At 40.2% G+C, this 20,005-nt stretch overlaps 1 protein-coding gene across 3 annotated transcripts in view; it reads right to left on the reverse strand.

The window, feature by feature from the left end:
- The window catches only part of GBF1 (golgi brefeldin A resistant guanine nucleotide exchange factor 1), a 109,956-nt gene that overhangs the window by 27,229 nt on the left and 62,722 nt on the right, over nucleotides 1-20,005 (reverse strand). For all 3 annotated transcript variants that reach the window (XM_055816159.1, XM_013296947.3, XM_055816168.1), the window contains 7 exons: nucleotides 17,913-18,044; nucleotides 12,649-12,767; nucleotides 11,932-12,040; nucleotides 11,510-11,570; nucleotides 9,804-9,858; nucleotides 3,002-3,137; nucleotides 449-678 (listed from right to left, as the gene is read on the reverse strand). In XM_055816159.1, the coding sequence (XP_055672134.1) occupies nucleotides 449-678; nucleotides 3,002-3,137; nucleotides 9,804-9,858; nucleotides 11,510-11,570; nucleotides 11,932-12,040; nucleotides 12,649-12,767; nucleotides 17,913-18,044 (842 nt within the window). The remainder of the gene's footprint in view (nucleotides 1-448; nucleotides 679-3,001; nucleotides 3,138-9,803; nucleotides 9,859-11,509; nucleotides 11,571-11,931; nucleotides 12,041-12,648; nucleotides 12,768-17,912; nucleotides 18,045-20,005) is intronic.

Genomic DNA, 20,005 nt, shown 5'->3' on the forward strand with positions numbered 1-20,005 from the left:
ATTTTTATCATTCAAAACACCTGCATTGCTGAAAGGTTCTTTGCAGCTCTAATCCACCCACTCAACAGTAATACTGTTGCAGAAGAAGTGGAGACAACACTGAGGAAAACTTGCTGACAAAGGCCTTGTTCAGGTTTGTCAATATTTCACAGCAACAGCAATGCACATGCACAAACACCAACAGCTGCAAGTAAAATTGTTCCCTAAAGATAATAAAGTGAGTTCTGCAGTTTTCCTCTGCGTTTCCCTCTAACAGTTTCTCCTTTAGTTAAGGTTAATGGTATCGGCAGGAGTACAACTAGCTATGTAGGTGCTCTGATGGGCTGCACAGTTATTTCTGAGCCAATGGAGATGGATGGTCTCAAGAGAAAAAAAAGAATGAATGCTTGTGAATTTACAAATCACTTACAGCAAAGAATGTTTTATTCTGACCCTAAGAATAAACTACCTGGAGTTCGGGCTGATTTTGATTTTCAGTGCCTTTGGCCTCATTTGAAGGCATTCCTGCATTAACTCCCAAAGAAGTGACTTGGTCCAAGTCTGTCAGGTCTTCCTTGGAGGTAGTCTGTGAGGACAACTCCAAACCACTGTCTGTTGCTGGGCTGACTGCTGATGAAACATTTTCTGAGCTCCCAGAGGAGCTGGGAGAAGGACCATCTATGAAAGTAACTCCACTTGCTGATGAGAAATGGAAGCAAAAAGATCAGTGTTATTCTGTTCCTCAACCACAAATTTATACATTCAATACAGCAACAAAGAATTACTTGGATCACTGCTTCGCACAACAAATGCTCAGATAGTTATGCATTAATGGAGAGAATGTACATAAACTAAGCTCTCTTCTGCTAGGTATTAATGGATTAAATAGATGAATGGGTGAGATACTAACAGTCCTCTAAATTAAAGAACAATAGTTGGAATCTAACAGCTTCAGCAAACAAGGTAATTCACATAATTAGATAAAGGGTGCAGAGGGTTTCTATAATGAAGAAGGAATCTGAAAGTAGTCCAAAAGGTGTACTTCACTCTCTGATACAATGGCACAATCACTTTAAAGACTTGAATCAAGAATTAATCATTCCTTCAAAATGAGAATTTTAGCTTGCTTGGAAGACAAGAACTATTTCTTTAATTCTCCCTAAACAAATGGAATTGTAATAGAATCCAAATGGGTCTGAAACAGAGCCGTGAAGAATTTTTACTATTTCTAAATATGAGACAATGCTCCAAGAATCTAAGTTTTCCTTTAGCCGAAACCCACATGCAGGTCTCATGGTTCTGAGGAGAACTTAAAAAATGTAAACCAATTATTTTAAAAAAAGAGAAGATATACTGCAGGGCATGGTAATAAAGGCACAAACCAGAGTTATGTTATGAATTTACACGTGAAATGCGTATGGTTTTGTACAGTGGTTTTATTGCTTTGGTTTGATTTTTGGAAATAAGCAGCAGAACATTACCTGATTTTTAAGAAATGTAATGGAATACATGATCAATTTTGCAATGTTTTCTTCTTCACCTGCTAAGCCAGGATTTTGGCCTAAAAAGCACCATTAATACATTACCTCACACTACAAGGTCAGAGTTAATGACATGCTTTGTAACACAAATCAACTTTCTCTCTAAAATGTTACAGGAGTTATAATGCTCTTTAACGGAATTTAATACCTATTTGAAAACTTAAACATTAACAATGGTTTATGTAGAGATAAATTCTCATCTAGATAGATGTTCTGAGTTATATGCAATTTGATTGCATTTATTTTCACCATTCATGCCATTGTGTAGAAACACACTTGGGATCGTTCCTGCTACACTGAATAGTTTCCTGTGACAGAACAAATGTCAGAACTAGGTATTTTACATAGCTATTGTTTCTATTTTCCTCTCTGCTTCCTTTCGCTGTTCATGCTTATTTCTCAGCCGCCAAAATGTAGAGCACACAAGACAGTGTCCTTTGCAGCCGGAGGGACTCATTTAACCAGAGGAGAGGTTAAAACCAGTTGTAACTACTTAGTCTCCTCCTACACCTACATAACAACAGGATATGGAAACTCCCCAATGTTATATTCTTGAGCTTGCAGCACTAGTCACATACTGTATCACTTCTGCAGGCGGAATCAAAGCACGTGGAAAAGGAGTCGTGTGCATACCCATTAGTTTCCTGCGCACAACCCCCTTTCAGGTAATTTTGCTGTTCTCTCTACTTCTTCCCCTACATAACTCTTCATGCCTTCTTACCATATCAAGGCCTCTACTCTTCCCATAACAGTTGTAAGCTGTAAGTATGTACCCCATATTTCCCTGTCCCTTAATGAGTGTGGCCTTTTATTCAAACTTCATGGACTGTAAGTGCACTTTCAGTCTTCACATCTGTAGCGAGAGATCCATTCATTCACCCATCCTTGATGCTTAGGTTTCCACACATCTCTCTGTTTTACCTGTGTATTTTCCCCAGTCACACTTTGCTCCTCCCTCATTACCACCACACTCATACCCTTTGGTGCACCCTTCAGGAACACAGGAAAGAATACGTCACTTAAGTCAGCAATCTCCTGTTGCAGGAAACCTTCTCCCCAGCTCCATTACTCTTAACTCTCCTCTTGCCAGGGCTCTTGTTCTCAGTCTCTTCCATGTACCTGCTGCACCCTCCAACTCCTCTGTACCACATGGCTGCCCATAACCAGCCACCTCTCCAGGTCCTCATTCCCTTTTAGTACACACCACCCCTGTAAGGCACGCTGAAGGCAGAGAAATGCTCTCAAGTTAGCCACAGGACCATGCTTTTCTCCATCAGTATGTATTCCATCTCCTTCAAATTCTTTCTCCTGGACCTGAAAAGCTATGATATGTTTTATTGCTATAGTCACTGAGAAGTAATATTAAAAAAAACCCAACATCTAATGCAAAACAACATGTTAAGAGAAAGAAAATTAGGACAGATTCCAAAAAAGCTCTTGAACAAATGCTTTCTAGTCTCTGGAAACAGATTTCAGCTTACCTGTGGTGTTACTAGCATTGGCTGCTGGTTGTTCTGTTCCAGCAGAGACCTTAGTAACATGGCGAGGTGGTCTGGGTGATCTCTTCTGCTTTTTCCATTTTGATGATTCGCTCATTCCTCCAGCTCTCATTTTCAACTGAAAACAAATAATCATTAAGAATATCAATATAGCAAAACCATATAGCACAATGGGTTACATAAGCCAACCCACAAAGGCTGTCTCAAACACTCAAAGTCAGGCAACAGCACTTGAATATATCACACAAATTAATCAGCACCTCAAAATCATGCAAACCAGCCCCTGACTCCCCTCATGCTAGCCAATACTCCATGCCTGAATCAAGGGACAAATTACTGGAGTTACTCTTCTGTAATACATACTTATCAGTTGAATTATCACAACGCTCCCTCTTCCCTATCAATAGCTCCTAGCTTTGTATCAGGATAAAGAATTCTTAGACCTACAGGCACATCTCAAATCTCTTTGGTTTTGCCAGTGTTTCCAGACTTGTAGAGGACATCAATTAAAGAATATAAGCAAGTGTTAGTTAGGTTTGACATTCAATTAAAATTTAACCATCTATACATGAAGGCTGAGAATGAAGCCTGAGCACCCTGTCCCACACAGCAGTCTGCAGCTCTGTCACCTACCTCTTGCCTCAGTTTACTCCTCATCTTTGTAGCAATGCCATGCTCACTTTCCTCCAGGTATCTTTCACCGTTAACAAGTGTTTCTCTTAACACTTCACTCACTCCTGGTGCACAACACATTGCAAATATCACCCTAGTGGTTTAGAAACAAACTATATTCTGCTTTCACCTGCGTTCTGCTATTACTCCTCTTCAGATTTAAACTAACCTAACCCTTGACATGCTTCTTGACCAGGATCCTACCTCTAGTTCTCATACAGATCTTTGATTGGCAAACAAGAACCACAGCCGGAGCAATGCAAACTGCATGGTACTTGCTGCAGTATGCTGTTACTGCAAACACACACAGATGCTCCAGAACTTCCTAAAAACAATACAACACTTAGCCACATGGACAATGGTAACAGCTTCCTTCTAAAGGAAGTTCCTCTAAGAGCAGGACTGCTCTTACGCTTGGTTTGGTAGCTGCAGTCAGCTTTCCTGATGCTGTCAGACCTCTTCAATTTGGGGTGAAAATGTAACCACTGATCAGCTACCCTCCATGTAGTGGAAACCATTCAGCAAGTCTCAGTACCAGTCCCTACTTGGTACTCTTCTTTGTAAATTTGTCGTGGTTAAGCTGTATTTCAGGGTGTAATATTCCTTATTTTTTATATCCCTAGCATCAGACTTAAATTGTCTTCAAGACAGCTATATTCTTTAGTCTCTTCCTTTTTCTGCAATTTGCCTCCTTCCAGCTACTACTCTTCTTAAATGCCAATAAACCGTCTAGGTTCCACTACTGTTTTTCCATCTCTTTCCCTTTTCCAGCTACAATTCTAAATCACTGTACATGGCTTGTAATTTTTCTCATTTAAACAAAGCTTGTGAAAATGTTATGTCCCAGTGCAGTAAACCATTTGTGTAACTTTTCTTTGCACCACAAATTCTATTTGCTTGATGACTAATCCCCAAGTTTTAGCTATGCTACAGTTTCCTTGAGCTTGTTAATTAACAACGGATACAGAATTACTTTGCTCCTTTTTATTTCTTCCAAATTTTGCAGCAAGAATCTCCTTCTAAATCACAGCTTCTGACAAACATTATGTGACAAGCACACAGCTAAAAATAAAATTTTCTAGATTTCAAAATGTTTTAAAATGCTTATGGACCAAATCCTTTCAGGTAAAGATTGCCAGCTCTCTCATCTTTCCTATTCACTGCTTCACAGGGCTATATAAAAAAACATATTATCTTTCATTCTTGCGAATTCCCAATGCTTAATTAGTTTCTGTTTCCATTTTAAAAATGTCTCTGAGCCTTAATTATTACCAATAAGTTTTATTCATTAAAGGTTTAAGCTTCTAATTAGACCAGGTAGTCTTACTTTACCTACAAACAATTCTAGAAATAGCCATATTTATTTTTCTCTCCCTTTTCAGTAACTTATAAAACTTGAAGACTTACAGTTCATTGTACCAAACTATTTGATGTAGGAAGGAATACCTGAAAGCACTATGTTCTAAACCCAAGAAAGTCTGTTTCACATAAATTCAAAATAACAGATTTGCTTCTAGCTGCTATATCCCGTTGCAGTATTTTGACAGGTAAAAAGTTACTTGCTAACAAAAATTGAGGCAGGGGGTGGCGGGTGGCAGGGTGCAGAACTGGATCAGCAAAATGGAGCCAAGATACTGCTATGAGCTAGCCATGATGGTCCCACTCCTCTGACCCTCCTCAGTCATGCTCCTGAGGAACAGGTAACTTGTGAACCATCCTATCAGAAGGTTCAAGCTGTCAATTTACTACTTCTGATCTCCCCCTTTCACACAACACCAAATGCCATCTCAGTTCAACACCAGTCCTTTTGAAAAGGCACTTTTTCTCAGACACAATATTGATTTTTCAGTGATTGTCCTGTGTTTGTATTAAATCCAAGATTCCTCCTCTTGAGGTTCGGAAGACATATGCCCATCTGTCATCATTTTGACAAACCTGTGCCACCTTTCAGAGACTGAGTCAAAACAGCTTCAGATGGATGGGATACCGTTTAGTCAGGCAAGCAAAAAGGCTCAGTTGATTTTTGAAGAATCTCAAACATTTAATCAAAGTATAAAGAATCCCAAAAAGAATCTAAGGTGTTTTTTGTTTGTTTGGGGTTTTTGTTTTTTGGTTTTTTTGACAATTTAACAGACAGGTGAGATTATCCAGTAAGTCTTTTCCACCTCATACCATCCAGTATTTCACATTCTACACAAACAGGTATCCTTCTATTAGAATTACTACTAGGATTACCTAGGACTACCTCCCATAATCATCCCCTCTCCTTCCCCTTTTTAAATTTTGCTATGTCCTATAAATAAGGGATAGTAAACTACAATGACAATTGCATAGCTTAAAAAAAATATTGCAGAAGCAAACTGAAATGCTTAATAGAAATGTTTCACCGGTATCAAGGGTCTATATGTTGCTTTAACAAACAAACTCCGAGTTTGGGAATTCTAAAACAATACATGTATCAAAGGACAGCAAAGTAACATTTTTCGTTCTGTATTTTGTATTGAATTAAAAGGTAAGAATTGCACGACTTCTTGTATTTTATGTTAGTAAAAAAAATGTAAAAAACTTGCACAGTTTGTCTTTTGACTAAAGGAACTATTTCTAATGTTTCTTTTTATCTTCAATACCAAGGCATTTCCCGATTTTGCTAGAAAGCTTGGCTACATGTTAACAGGCTGATAACTTTAAACCTAAGGTTGCCTTCTTGACTAAATGCTGCAGGTAAATAGCATTTAATAGATCATTAAAATATCCTGAATTTTAAACATAATCTAAAACTCTCCTTCCCTCTCCAATGCTCAGTGATATTATAGTTGCATTAGCCTTCCAATCATCAATGTCCTTCAGATTATATTAAGCTTGTACTTCCCACAGCAAAAGCACTTGAAGTTAGTACTTAAAACCCATTCTTTAGAAATCAGAGAGGGAGCTCAGAGCTACTGTTCGTTCATCTTGGAACTCAGTACAGATTCTGTCACATTTATCTGAGTTACCTTTGCATAAAGACAGGTGTAGACAAAATTGTAGAAGAAAAAAAAAATTACAAGACTCTAAATGCTTCCTGTGATAGATGAGGTTTTAACAATAAAACTCCAGCTAAGGTCCAGGAAATTGAAGAAAAATGTACTACTGCAAGATTCTTTTTAAAGGGTCCATGAGATCTCATTTTTCTACAAGCCACCTTACCTGTACTCGTTTGTTTTTCCATAAGATACTGTAAGCCTCAAGAGAAAAGGGCAGGGGCCAATGATTAGTAACTAAAGTGATTATACTAAAACATGAGCTCATTCTAGATGCAGCACGGAACTGGTCAGCACACCAAGTAGCGTTCAAGACACAAAAGCATGCAGAGAGAACGCAGTCCACGATCCAAGTCCTGGAGACACCGATGCAGTCCAGTCATCTCTCACTTACCTACCTGCCTGTACTGCAACAACTCAGTTTATCTGGTGAAACATTATTATGCATCTTAGACAACTATGAACATAATCCGCCCCCAGAATCTGTGACAACTCAGATTTAGGTTCCTCCTGACTCCCACCGCAGAATCCAATGTTTAACAGCACCACTTTCTACTGCTAAAGTAAACAATTCTTAGTTGTCTTCTGTGTAACTGCATAACTCTGCAAGTCTTCAGCCACTGTCCTTCCAAACTCTCCTGACCACAGACACAGGACAAAAGAATGGCAAATGCATCTCTAAATGTTCTGTTCAGCCCCTTTTGAACCAAATAGCATTAATGGCAGACAAGAACTAAAGCTACATTAAGTTTATGAACCAACACAGAAAACTGAGAAGGGTCCCACCTATGTTGCTTTCTCAGGGTTTCTATGATCGGTCCACAACCAATGATGTGCAGGCCTACAGTACTAGTTTAGAAGTATTTTCTAGGGGAACTAGCAGGGACTAACAAATTTCACAATTCAGTTTGGCTCCACTAATCCCTCATTAACAAATACTGTGCTGGGAACCATATTTACTTTCAGTAGAAACATGGCCAAAGATGCTGAAAACATACAGCAGCCTCCTTTCAAAAAGGCTTTAGAGAACATTGAACTCTGTGGCCCTGTACCAAGCAACAAAACTTGGAGATTCGCCTTTGAGTAAAGCTGTTTAAGGCATGCTGGGTCAGGAGACTCCTCAGGTATGCTGCTACTTCCATAACAAAGATCGACAGCTAGGACACACAACACTTGAGCCTTCAGAGAGCAATCTATATTTTTTATGTTTCTTTTCATTTTTTCACTGTCATAGAGGACTCAAACCTTGCCACTGCCCTCCCCACTGCTTTCTTCAGAGGATGCCACAATGGCGTCTTAGGTGGGACTCACCAAGACACTGAACGCTGCAGTAAAACAAGGGTCTCTCCCTCCCAAGCCCGCCCAGCTGCAGCCACAACAGCGCAAAGCAAACGCTGCATGCATTGCCCCCAAAAGCCATGCTGTGTCAAATGAGTGGAGGGAGGTTTGCTGCACACAATTAACTATCTCTCAGGTGGTGTCCACAAGAGAAGAAAGAGGAGAGTAAAGTAAGAAGGGAGAAGGGAGAGAGAGACCTTCAGGTTCTTAAAGAGCAATACCCTCTCTAATTGGTTCAGGGCTTTGGGCTGTTCCCCACTACTTAGCTCCAGTTTGTTGAGGAGACATGAAGAAATCTGTGAAAGATAGGTAAATGCATGGTTTAAACAAAGCAAAATAAACCCAAAGAGCAGAATAACCTGGCAGAGTGCAAGGCTGCAGGACAGACTCCTGGCATGCACAGCAAAGGGACAGTACAAGGTAACTGCACAGATCAGACACAAGAGAGAGCAACACTCAAACCAAGCTGGGAGCAGCCATCGCTTGATAAGGGTAGCCTTCCTAAATTCAAATTCACTTCCACTTTACACATTCTGTACACTGACCCTGACAAATTCTGATAACTGCAGTATATTAACCTGATCTCTTTTAGCTTTCCTTAGACCAGCCTACCATCATCACAAATCTTGCCACTTCTCTCCCACAGCAAGGGAAACAAGGAGTCATTAGGTTACTACACAAGAAGTAAAGCCCCAAGCTAGTTTTAGATTTCTAAAAGTAAGCATTCAGTCTCTCAAGACACTGGCTCTGAAATGTACATTTACCCAATGTTGCAACTTTCCTCAACTCATTAAAAATACAGAGTGGAAGTTATAACACTATAAACAGTATTTTCAGTGTAAGTTCAAAGGTGGTTATTTCTTCTCTAGTATTCTTTTCCCATCCTGTTGCTCTTAACAGTAGAATGCTGTATCTTTACTGAAATTCTTTATATGGAGTATATAGAATATATATATATAAGTATATAAATACAGAGAGAGTTCCTCAAGTGGACCTCCCTCCACCTAAGAAATAATTACATTAATAATCATGTAAGGTCACATTTATGGTATTCGTCATACTGAATCCAGCTGCTACAAACCCACTGTATAGAGGGAGATGGTGCTGTTGAACAAACCCGAACCTTCCACCCTCAGGAAACTGTGCAGTTAAAAAAAAAAAGGAAGAAAAAGAACAGTGTACTTTGATTTGGCTACCAACAGAGATGGCACTGCCCATGTGAAGTAAGGTTTTTCCTACAGAATGCTGCCCCTTCTAGAAGACACCAAAGCTTTTTCTACAATAGCCCAATTTCATAATGCTTTCATGCTGTTTCACCAGCCTCAAAAAGTTCCCATTCTGCATAGGGAGAACTGGACAAACACATCCCGAGAGCTCAGTATCAGACGTAGCAAATGAAGGAAGAGAAGAAAGAAGCTGGAGAGAGAGCAGAAGACAGCAAATGATCAGACGATATCACCATCAGGTCCCATTAACTTGCTGGGGTTTTCTAGCCCACAGCAGCTGATGGCTGTTCCCAGACTTCAGACCGGCTCACTTAGGCAGCAGTATCATTAACAAGATTCACTACTGGACTATGTGGGCTTAATCCCACAGAATTAATGAAGCTATGTCCATTTATGCAGTTAAACATGCTCTTTCAGTGAACTAGGGACTTGCAGGAATGAAGAAACACAACTGTGAAAACAAACAATATAGAGATAAGTGCAAGCCCAAGACAAGAGCAAAACAGCCAACACAGTGCTGAGTCTTACCTTCTTCATGTTCGTTCCCATGTAGCTTTTAGGCTCTTCTTTAAACTGAGGCAACCTGGAAGACAAAGAAGAAGCCAAAATACATAAGCTTTCTTAAGTTAACAAAAAGAGGAAAAAGTAGACTTGTCTTTTCAGTCATGCTACAGATACTAGAAAAACAGAATTAGGTTTTCTCTGCAAAAAGAGATGCTCTTAGTTTCTTTTCCTGCCAAAATCTGTGAAAAAAACACCCAAATACAGATGAGAGGTGCTTTGCATGCTATTACCGTTAATGGCAGTTTTGCCATATTGATTTTCTTTGTTAATGGTCGTGTAAGTACAATTTCTTTTCTTTCAGTGTATGTTTTCAGTGGCAGACTAATTACATTGGTTCAAAACAGGTTTCTCTGATGCTGCTGAAAACAGCTGCTGAGCCAGAGTGTCAACCACATCAGGACTCTTGCAGCGTACATGTTATTACTAGTCATGGCAACTCTTTTCATTAACTTTGTGGAAACCCCAGCAGTTATCCTCTATTCTGTATCATGAAAACATAATTATGGTGCACATTGGATCTCAGTTTAAGCTGAACGGTTTGAGCTAAACAGTCCCTGTCTCAGAAGTAAAGGAAGTAGACTGCTCATGCCTGTGCTACCAAATGACAAATCTGTACAGCTCTACGACTCCACACACCCTGCTCTCTCTTCCGTTCCTTTACTACAGTTCTATCTGCTTGCTGAAAGGATAAAAGCCTTGCAGCACAGCTTTGGCCGTTTCTTTTTCTGGAAAGCAAGATGGCCAAACCACCCCTACAGTTTCTGTCTTTGCCTTGCTTCTCCATCCCAATGTCCACAGCACAGATGGTGGCGGTGGTGTTTCCAAGTCTCATCAAGAAGGACAGAGGAGAGGATACACAGTAAGGAATGAATAAGCACTAAGCAAAATTCGCATATGCATTTGGAGAAAAAGTAACGTGATCTCTCCTTTTTGGAGACATTGATTCTGACTCTGCCCCACATTCATCACACAGAGGAGGAAAAAACTGAGATCCTGCTGGAACTGAAGGTGACAATGGGAAACAAGAAATACTTTACAAGAGTTGTGTTTCACAAGCTGTCAGTTTTACTACAATCCTTTCCTACTAAACATATTTCTCTATCTGCACATTTCCTTTTTACACTACCCTGAGAAAGTCTATGATTACTTTCATATCTGGAGAAACAATTTTGAAGTTAAACAACTTACTTGAGTAATCTTAATTACTCTGAAGGGTGCTGAAAAGGGCAGAACATTTGTCCAAGACATATGATCTCAACAGTTCTCATTGATATGTGAGGTCAAAGCTCTCAGCTTGAAATCAACATGTGGCTATCCAATACCATTTATATTCTCTTTCCTGAAGAGAGCTATAATTTTTAGAGGTGGTTTTGTGGTTTTTTTGAGTGAAGTTTGCATTCTCTGCTCTCAAACTGGTTCCCTATCCTAAAGCTCTTCATTACCTGGCTGTCCATCTCCACTCAAAGGACACTCAACCTTCCCTACCTCTGTCTCCCTGCAGTCTGACAGGGTCAGCCCAAGAGAAAAGTGCCAAATCCTTCATCCCCTTCCACCTCTAAATAATGACCATTTTGGATGATTTTTCTGAGGGCTCTTAAGTGGAAGTGTGGAATCTTTCTGTCCTTAGAGGGCCATCTCAGCAATGCTGAGGCAAACACAAGCAGGTTTACCTTGTGAAGAGCAGCTGCACCATGTCGACCAGAGTGTGCTCTGCAGATTTTCTCAATAACTCTGCGAAGACAAAAACAAATAACACAGGTGTCATTACTCAGTGTGATATTATCAAGAGGATTCTTCAAGCAGACTCCCCTCCGAGCCTTGTTTACAGAGATTACGGCAAATTTATTAAAACCAGCTCCAACACCGCATTACTGCAAATGGGCATAAATCACAAGGTGGCGCCACAAAGCTGGGGAAAAAGCAGTCAAAAGTTGTACAGTGAACTTCTAACGAATTTTCCATAACTTGTAGAAAGACACAGTAACACAAATAAAGTTCAGCAGCTTTCCATGGCTGCATGTTCTACAACAGAACTAGTTAATGCTCAGGAAACCGGATCATTTCTTCACTGCAGAAATATGAACAAACCTACCACTGAGCCTCATTTCAAAGCATATGCGGAAACAGGACTGCATGATCTCACACACAGATTCATTGGTGAGGTGGGCTCCCACTGGAGTGAGCAGCAAGGTCCTCAGAACCTGCAAAGAACAGCACACACATCCCATAGTACAATGACACTTGCATGCATTTCCAAGAGAAGGCTGGCTTCCTCAAGGAGAACTGCTGTGAGCAGAAAACCTTAGGGTCTTCCAGGAGCCCTTTCAAACTGAATGCTGTGCTCAAGAAGCAGAGTAGGAGACAATAATGATCTCATGACCTACTTCTCAAAGAGGCCTGATAAGCTACCCTGTATTTAAATTCACTAACTAGGTATCTGCTCAAAAGTACATAGACCAAAGAGGTTTCTAGTTTATAGGTTTGTCTCTACAATGAATTTTTCTCAGAAGTAAGTTTGAGAGCTCTGTATAATTTACTCATCACTAACACAGACCATGCACAAGGTAGGATTATTAGCAACACCACATTATCAAGCCCTTAAATTAAAAAGCATTTCATTTAAGCTTTTAATTATTTTCATTTGGAAAAGCTTTTACCACAGTATATAAGCCATCTGTTGAAAAATAAAGTCTGTCACTAAGCTGCTACAGAGTCAAACCACTGCTCCCTCCTCTTCATCTCCACGTAACAGGATATGTTCCACACCGGGCAATGACCATTATGGTAATTACCATTTCTCTCTGCTTACCTGTAGGATTTTCATCAAGACAACCTCATCGCTCGCATGATCCGTGCCCACAAATCGGGCATGCGTGACCGCATCTGCCATGTTCTCCATCCCCTCTGCTGTGCCCTCATGGCTGGGATCTGAGTAACAGAATAAAAACATATGACAGGGAAAGCTACCTACAGCCTACCACCTCTGTGGGGAGACATCTACACAGAGATACTCTGTTGCCATCTGCTTCCTCAATTTATGTGACTAGGAGTGAGCTGACCCTAAAAGAGCGAAACTCACCTCCTAGTTACAGTTTCTAAATCCAGGAGCTTTCAGAAAGACTTGTTATCAAGAGTCTATCTACATTTGCAAAAACATGTAACCTAACAAAGAAAAGAATTGCAATTCAGTTGTTACTGGCTCTGTAGGTTTTTAGATGTTAATTTGTAAGACTCCTGCCCCACCCCCTGCAATACAGCACAATCAGCTGATAAATGCATTCAGTTCCTCCTTGGGAACAAGAGAAAACAGCTCTTAAACACAAGGAACCTCAAATTTACTCCCATGAGGAGAAAATGCCAAACAGGTTCCACTAGATTGCGAAGGAAAAATTGCCTCTTGTTCTACATCCCTCCCAAGGAATAAGAGCTGGGGAAGGAATGGACCAGTAGCTTTCCCCAGAGAAAACAGTCGACAGACACAATCACAGTTTGAGTATCAGAGTTGCAGGCCTCTCACTTCAATCATTCATCAAGGCTCCTTCTCTCCATTTCAGTCTTTTGTAGCTACAAACAATAGTGCAGTTGAGAGAATGTTTAGGACACGATTGTTGCTAGTAACCGTATCTTGTGCCATATTACAGTGGCTTCAGAAAAGCTGCCTCCGGCTTTGATTTCATTCTCACTTAAACAATACGACACTGGGCAAGAATCTTGTTACCTTCCTACCTAAACAGTCATTAGGAAAGAAAGGAGACAACCTAAACACTAGCTAATACCTCATTAATTGGCAACGGGGCCTCTTGAACTCCAGCAAGAATGAAGCTTAAAGAGGAACCAAGCAAGACCTTGTACACTCTGCAGAGAAGCTATGCAAACTCCATCTTTGACTCCAGTTGTGTTCATGCCTAGCAGGGGCTAAGCCCTTGGCATTTAAAGAAAGCTGCCCTTCTAGTGGACCAAGGAGAGCAGCCTCCACCATGCTGCAGGGATACTGAAGGGCTGCAGGATAAGAAACTTCTCATAGTTGCACAAAATTGAAATTACATCAGCGTTCCTCAGAATCCCATAAGTCTGCACAGGGACAGCACTTTGCCATCTCTTACACATCCCTATTAAGAACAGAGCTTGCCTACTTTTGACATAATTGTGTCACACATCCACAAACACACAAAAACTCTTACATAGTTGAGAGGGAGTTCCTCTCCTGGTTTGCCAGTCAAACCTCACTGAGCTATCAAGGAGTCTGTTCTAAGAACCATCGGTCATTTTTTACCTGCTTCAGCAGCAGCACTCAACAGGATACTAAACTCTGATACTGGGAAGCATTAGGTAAGAGGCTTGGCTGTCAAAGACAGTTCGCTGTGTACCTACAATAATGGCTTATAATCCAGTTAGAAGCCACCACTCTTCTACCAGAGGCAATAAAGTCAGCCGTATGTTGGTGCCCCGTGCACTCTTATTCACAAATGGAAATAATAGCTTAAACCACCAGTGGTGATGCAGGATCATTCTAAATCGCCTCAATTAAAGCAGGCGAAGACCAGTGGTGTTACAATGCCAGCATCCACATTAGCATTACTGTTAACCAACCTCCACAACTACAGTGGAAAGCAGTTAAGCAGGCATCGAAAGGAAAAAGCCACTTGCTGCAGAAAAGGCTCCCACGGGCAGAACAGACAGATTCACTTCACTGTCACCTCTCCCAGTAGATGTGCGCTGCTCTAGGTTTCGGTATACGTTTAGTCATAGTTATGGATAAACAGTCTGTGTGAAAAGGAAATGCAAGCAAGTTGTATATATGCTTCTAACAGATCTATAACTACCGCTTTGCTGTTCCAGCCCCTACCTTCAACACTAATAAACACACCTCTCTCCCAGCAGACATCATGGCTGACTACTCCAGTTCTGGCTCCCTGGAACAGTTCTACAAATTCAGGTCAATTTAGAAAGTCTCTTGAGTTCAATTAAAAGCACAGATACTTCTACTTTGCAGAAACAAGATACAGAAAAGATCAACCCGCTTCCTTGTTCCCTTGTGAGAAAACAGTACAGAAAGATTTGTCAATGCCTGCTCAGAATCACTAACAAAAATAAGTTTGTGTAAAGCAAATGATCAGTTTGACAATTGCCACCTACAATACAAAGACATGGATACCCCATCTAGGCATACACATTTCATATGGGGTGTACTTTCACAACAGGCAGACAAAAGAACAATCCGAAAGCAGAAAATCCAAGTGCTCAACCATCAGGGAAATCCAAGAAGGCCAGAAGCCTGCCCAGTAACACCTTTAAAGGAACTAAAATAAATCACCAAGGAGACAGAAGAGGTAGAGCAGGGAACTTTAACACTCCCCAAACAGCAAGTCCCCTCGCTGGAAGCTGAGCAACAGCTACTCACTTACAGATAATGTCATTTTCAGAAACACCAGGGAAAATTAACTTTAGAAACAGAGCCAGAAGCTGCTGTGGGTACATGGTGATAATAAGAAAAGCACATACCTTTTCTGAGGAAAACACAAAAAATAAAATTCTGAAATTCAGCCATTAGTCTTCCTATAGCTAAGGCTTGAGCTCATCAAAAAGGCTGACAGCTAGATGGCTAGCGCAAAACTGCTAAGTAAGGAGATAACTAATCTGAGCGATGAAAATCAACGGAGTTTAGTATTGTCACACAGTTTTCTCATACTTTAAAAATTACTATGTAATTTAGTGACTAACTTTTGAAACAGCAGTACTTATTTCAGAGCAGAGGAGAAGCTCTGTAAGGCTAACTATTCGTACTAAAACACAAGTGTGATGGATATCAAGTCACTTTAACTGAGCTGTGACTGCACACTGTGCCATTAGTGAACTGCTACATGTAACAATTTCAGAACAGATCTTTGCAACTCAGACTACTGGAGAACAGAAGTCTCAAAAGCTACTCAAGAATTACTCTTTTTTAACTGGTTTTAAAACATACCCCTCAGCAATACTGGCCTGAAAAGCAGACAGATAACCACCTGCTAACATGTGACACATTAAGAAAAACAGTGAGAAGGCACGAGGATTAGCGATTAAATGCTTTGGAAATAGGAAAAGGAAGCCATTTTAAACAAAGATAGTTACAGAGGAGTGTTTGGTCCTTTCACTGCCCACTGGTTTTCAACCCAGCACGTACAGCAAAAGGCATCCACTCACAGGACACAGCTAATGACACTTTTGAAAAAAGTGGTGGTTTCACCTGTCAATTACGCAGCCCTAAAATGCACCACAAATACCAGCCACACTGAAATTTTCCCACTGTGGTTGTGCCAGAGTCTTTCCTTCTTGTTCTGTACAGTTTGAAATGGATTTGTATATTAAGGATGGTTTTAAGCTTTTCCTATCTTTAGGCAAACAGTCTTTAGACTACCTTTAGTCTTACATTAAAAGAGAAATATATGACCAAAAAGCTTTAATTTAACAACACAACCCTAGCCAGATGTTCAGCCAGCACCACTAATCCCAGCCTCACTGGTATCTGGAGCAGCACAAAGGATAAGGCCGCTGTGAATGTCACCTGAAGCAGCACCGGAGGTCTTAGATTACAGGTTCTACTCTGCAACAAAAGCCAGGCAGAGGTCTGTTCCACTGTCTGCTACAAAGACAAGCTCATCAACAGTCACAGGGATGTGCCCTTGCTGAATGGCCTAATTAATATTCCAAATAACAAGTAGCTAGAGAATGGCTACAAACTCTTAACCACATTTGTTCCCATTTTTGTCTCAAGTCAAATATTTGTAGTCAGTTGCCTCTGAAGACATTTGCCTGGAAATGCGATACCAGCCTGATGTTCTGATCCCACCCAGATCATAAAAGCCCAGACGAGTCCTCCACCTCTCATTCTATGTTTAAAGTAACATATTCTAAACTAGTGCTTAGTGCTCCAGAGGGAAATGTTTCACAGGCTTATTTATTAAGATTTCTTTATTGTTCTATGAAGTGACATCAATATTGCACCATTTTAGTTATTTTCTTTCACTTAATTATATCCAATACTGCCCACTAATTGATGTCTTTATACTCTAATTTTTCAACAAACTCCTAAAATCCATTTTCCTGCAAGTCTCCATTTTTGCTCATTTTAATTTTGGGTCTTTCCCACAAAAGTGGTCAGCATCTACATCAAGCCCTTTCTTTCTCCAACTTCCTTCATGCTAACTCTAAAGAACAAAATATTTAAAACAACAGTGCCACTTTCAACGTAAAGGGGAAAATGAAGTGAGAAATCTGAACCTGGGGGAAAGCAGACACGTAGGATAATGTTCTCCAAGTAAGACTACGTATAAACAAACTCAGACAAACAACTTTTGTAATTCACACAAGTATGATCAGAAAGTACTAACAGAATTTACACAGAAAAAAATCAAGCACCATTAACAACAGGATGACCCACCAAAGGCAGACGGAAAGCCAGCTAATGAGTTGCTACAAGCCAGCTGAGCCATGGGAACTTACCACATGCACATTATTAGTCTTTCAAAAATAGAAAGGAGAACGCACACATCTGAAAGTCTGGGCAGTGGTAAAACTGTCTCTTCCATGACAACTACGAGAAGTGTACACTACTGGCACACCATTGGATAGGGTCTGGGGCTGGGCAAAATACATCCTCGCTCTACAGTGGAAATATTAGTCCCCAAAACTCAATAAATTCCACTGTGTTTATGTATATGACAACATTGTAACCCAAGCTGGTATTCTCCCCTCCCTGGCCCTTTTGCCCAAACTGCACTGAAAAGCAGCTGGGGACCACTGCAGTGGGCCATAAGCACACGCAGCAGTCAGGGTAGACTAGAAGCTTTGGCTCCATTTTTCTTTGGAAAATCCAGCCATTGCTGTAGATCCATGAAAGACCACCAGGCCTTTCTTTTAATATCTTATTATATTAAGAAACTGCAGATGCCAATTTCCCCAGCATTAATGACAATTTTCTTATTTCCCCAATCTCCTTGTTAAGACTGAAAGCATGTATCCTGCCAAAGGCACATCTCAAGGAGATGCATTTGGCTGGCATTTTGGTAAATCCCAGGAAGCCACATCACATACCTATTAGTGCATATGAGAGGAATTTATTCACAGAGGTGAGGGCCAATCCAGTTATGGGGCCTGTAGTGTCTTCAGAACGGATTACTTCCAAGAAAGGCCGAAGAAAGACGTTGGGTTCAATTTCAGATAGCTCTGTTAAAATAAAAATAAAAGAGACATTAAATCAGACTTGATTCATTAGGATTCATTTACTCTTTAAGAATCTACAGCAAGCTTAATCTCAGAGGAAAGAGATCTGCCATAGCTTAGTTTCAGAAAGCTGGTGGGAAGGTCAGCATTGCTTTTAAAATAAATATACATACATATATATACATAGACACACATACACACATGTATACATATGTATTTTTTAAAAGCAACGGTTTCTGAAGTTCACTTTCTTATGATCTTCAAAACAGCCTTCTGGAGCGTTCTAAAACAAATCCTATTGTAAGAACACTCTGTGAACACCACAAAGCCATTGCTGCCTAAATTCATGCTTTAATTAATTGGCAGATACAGTTGCATTTTCCTAGTACTCCTGGAATTGTGTGATCACATGAACTATATAAACCCTGCCCCACCTTCTGCCACTTCTGTAACATCCTAGTACACATATAGCCTCATGCTAAGTACATGCACAGTACAAATGTACCAGATTACTTGGATCTCTTGCAGCTCTTTGCCTGAATATAAACTGCATTTCTGCAACATTAGAAGTTTGCTTGGCAAGGACAGGAAAAACCCACAAAATAAACAAATTTTAAAACTCTCCAGTCTTGTTCTCAAAGTACCTGTACTAGCCTCTTAACCAAAGAAAAAAAGGCTACTCTTCACTGGCTGCTTTGGACAGCAAGTTTCCTCTCTAAAGCGGCAATACAAGAAGGCAGATGCAGTGAGCTGTTGAGCTGGAGAAAGAACAACTAACAATCTTTCTAAACTTTTCAAGATGATCAATGGAAGCTTTTGGAATGAAAAGGAAATACAGAAAAGAATAGCCAGACCTAGGGAAAGTGACAAAATATAAAATCCCCCCAAACCCCAGAACAAAACAAAACACCAAAACACACCAAACACAAGGAATCAGGATAAGAGGAGGCCTGAGGACAAAGCACTAAAAAGCAAGTAAAGGCAACCAGAATACAGTCAGTATGCAGGCAAAGAAGAATGTATTAAAATTAACGTGGATAACGCTGAGACCAGAATTATTGAAGTACAAACACTTGGCTCAAATTGCTAAAACCTACATTTTATTCCTAGTAAAAGCTAACAAGTCTAATGGCTAACAGTGTCACAGGAACACTGGCATTTATATTCTTGATTATCCAGTATTGCAGTTATCTGTCATACGAGCTTCTTTGAGGTGGGGGAGAAAAAAGCCTGTAATCCCTGAGTCCTTAGACAAGCTGCTGCTTTTCTATCTACTGATACAACTCAATTATTTTACTTTTAAAAAGATAACCCAAACCTTTCTGATTCTAAGTCAAGCAGAATTCTGTTTTATCACAGTTTCTATTGAAAACCCTTAAGTATCAAAATAAAAAGCCTATCAGAAAGCATGTTAACAGAACTGTGAGAAATTATGGTGACGAAACAAAGGAGAAAGAATAATGTGGGGGGAGGGGTGGTGGTGTTTTAAATAGTTAAGACCACTGAGAACAACATCAAAGTGCAATAGTTTTGCTGTTGACTAAAGCAAAACTGCAACTGAAAATTAACTTTGGGAATCATTATGCAGTCTCTTACATTTCAGTGATCAGTTCAAATCAGGCCAATGCCACTAACTTTTGAGAGGTTAAAAGGAACGTGATGATTCAATCTTTTTGGCTTAGGAACAACTCCCCCAATTTGTCAGATAATATCCTGGTGTGACATTACAATTGTGTCACCTCTCAATAGCTCATGGAAATGCAGAGGATCATAAGACATGCTTTCATCAATGTTTATTTAAGTGTGCTTTATAAACACTTGTCTGGTTACAAGCACTTGGGCAACATTACATATAGTAAGACTACAAGGGTTCAGCACACAAACTCTTCTTCCCCAAACCTGATCTCTTCTATAGGACAGTTAGCACTACCACAATCCTGTCAATTCCTCCAGCCTCCTTCAAT

Source organism: Falco peregrinus, chromosome 1, assembly GCF_023634155.1.
Source record: "Falco peregrinus isolate bFalPer1 chromosome 1, bFalPer1.pri, whole genome shotgun sequence".
In the NCBI taxonomy this organism is placed as follows: Eukaryota; Metazoa; Chordata; class Aves; order Falconiformes; family Falconidae; genus Falco; species Falco peregrinus.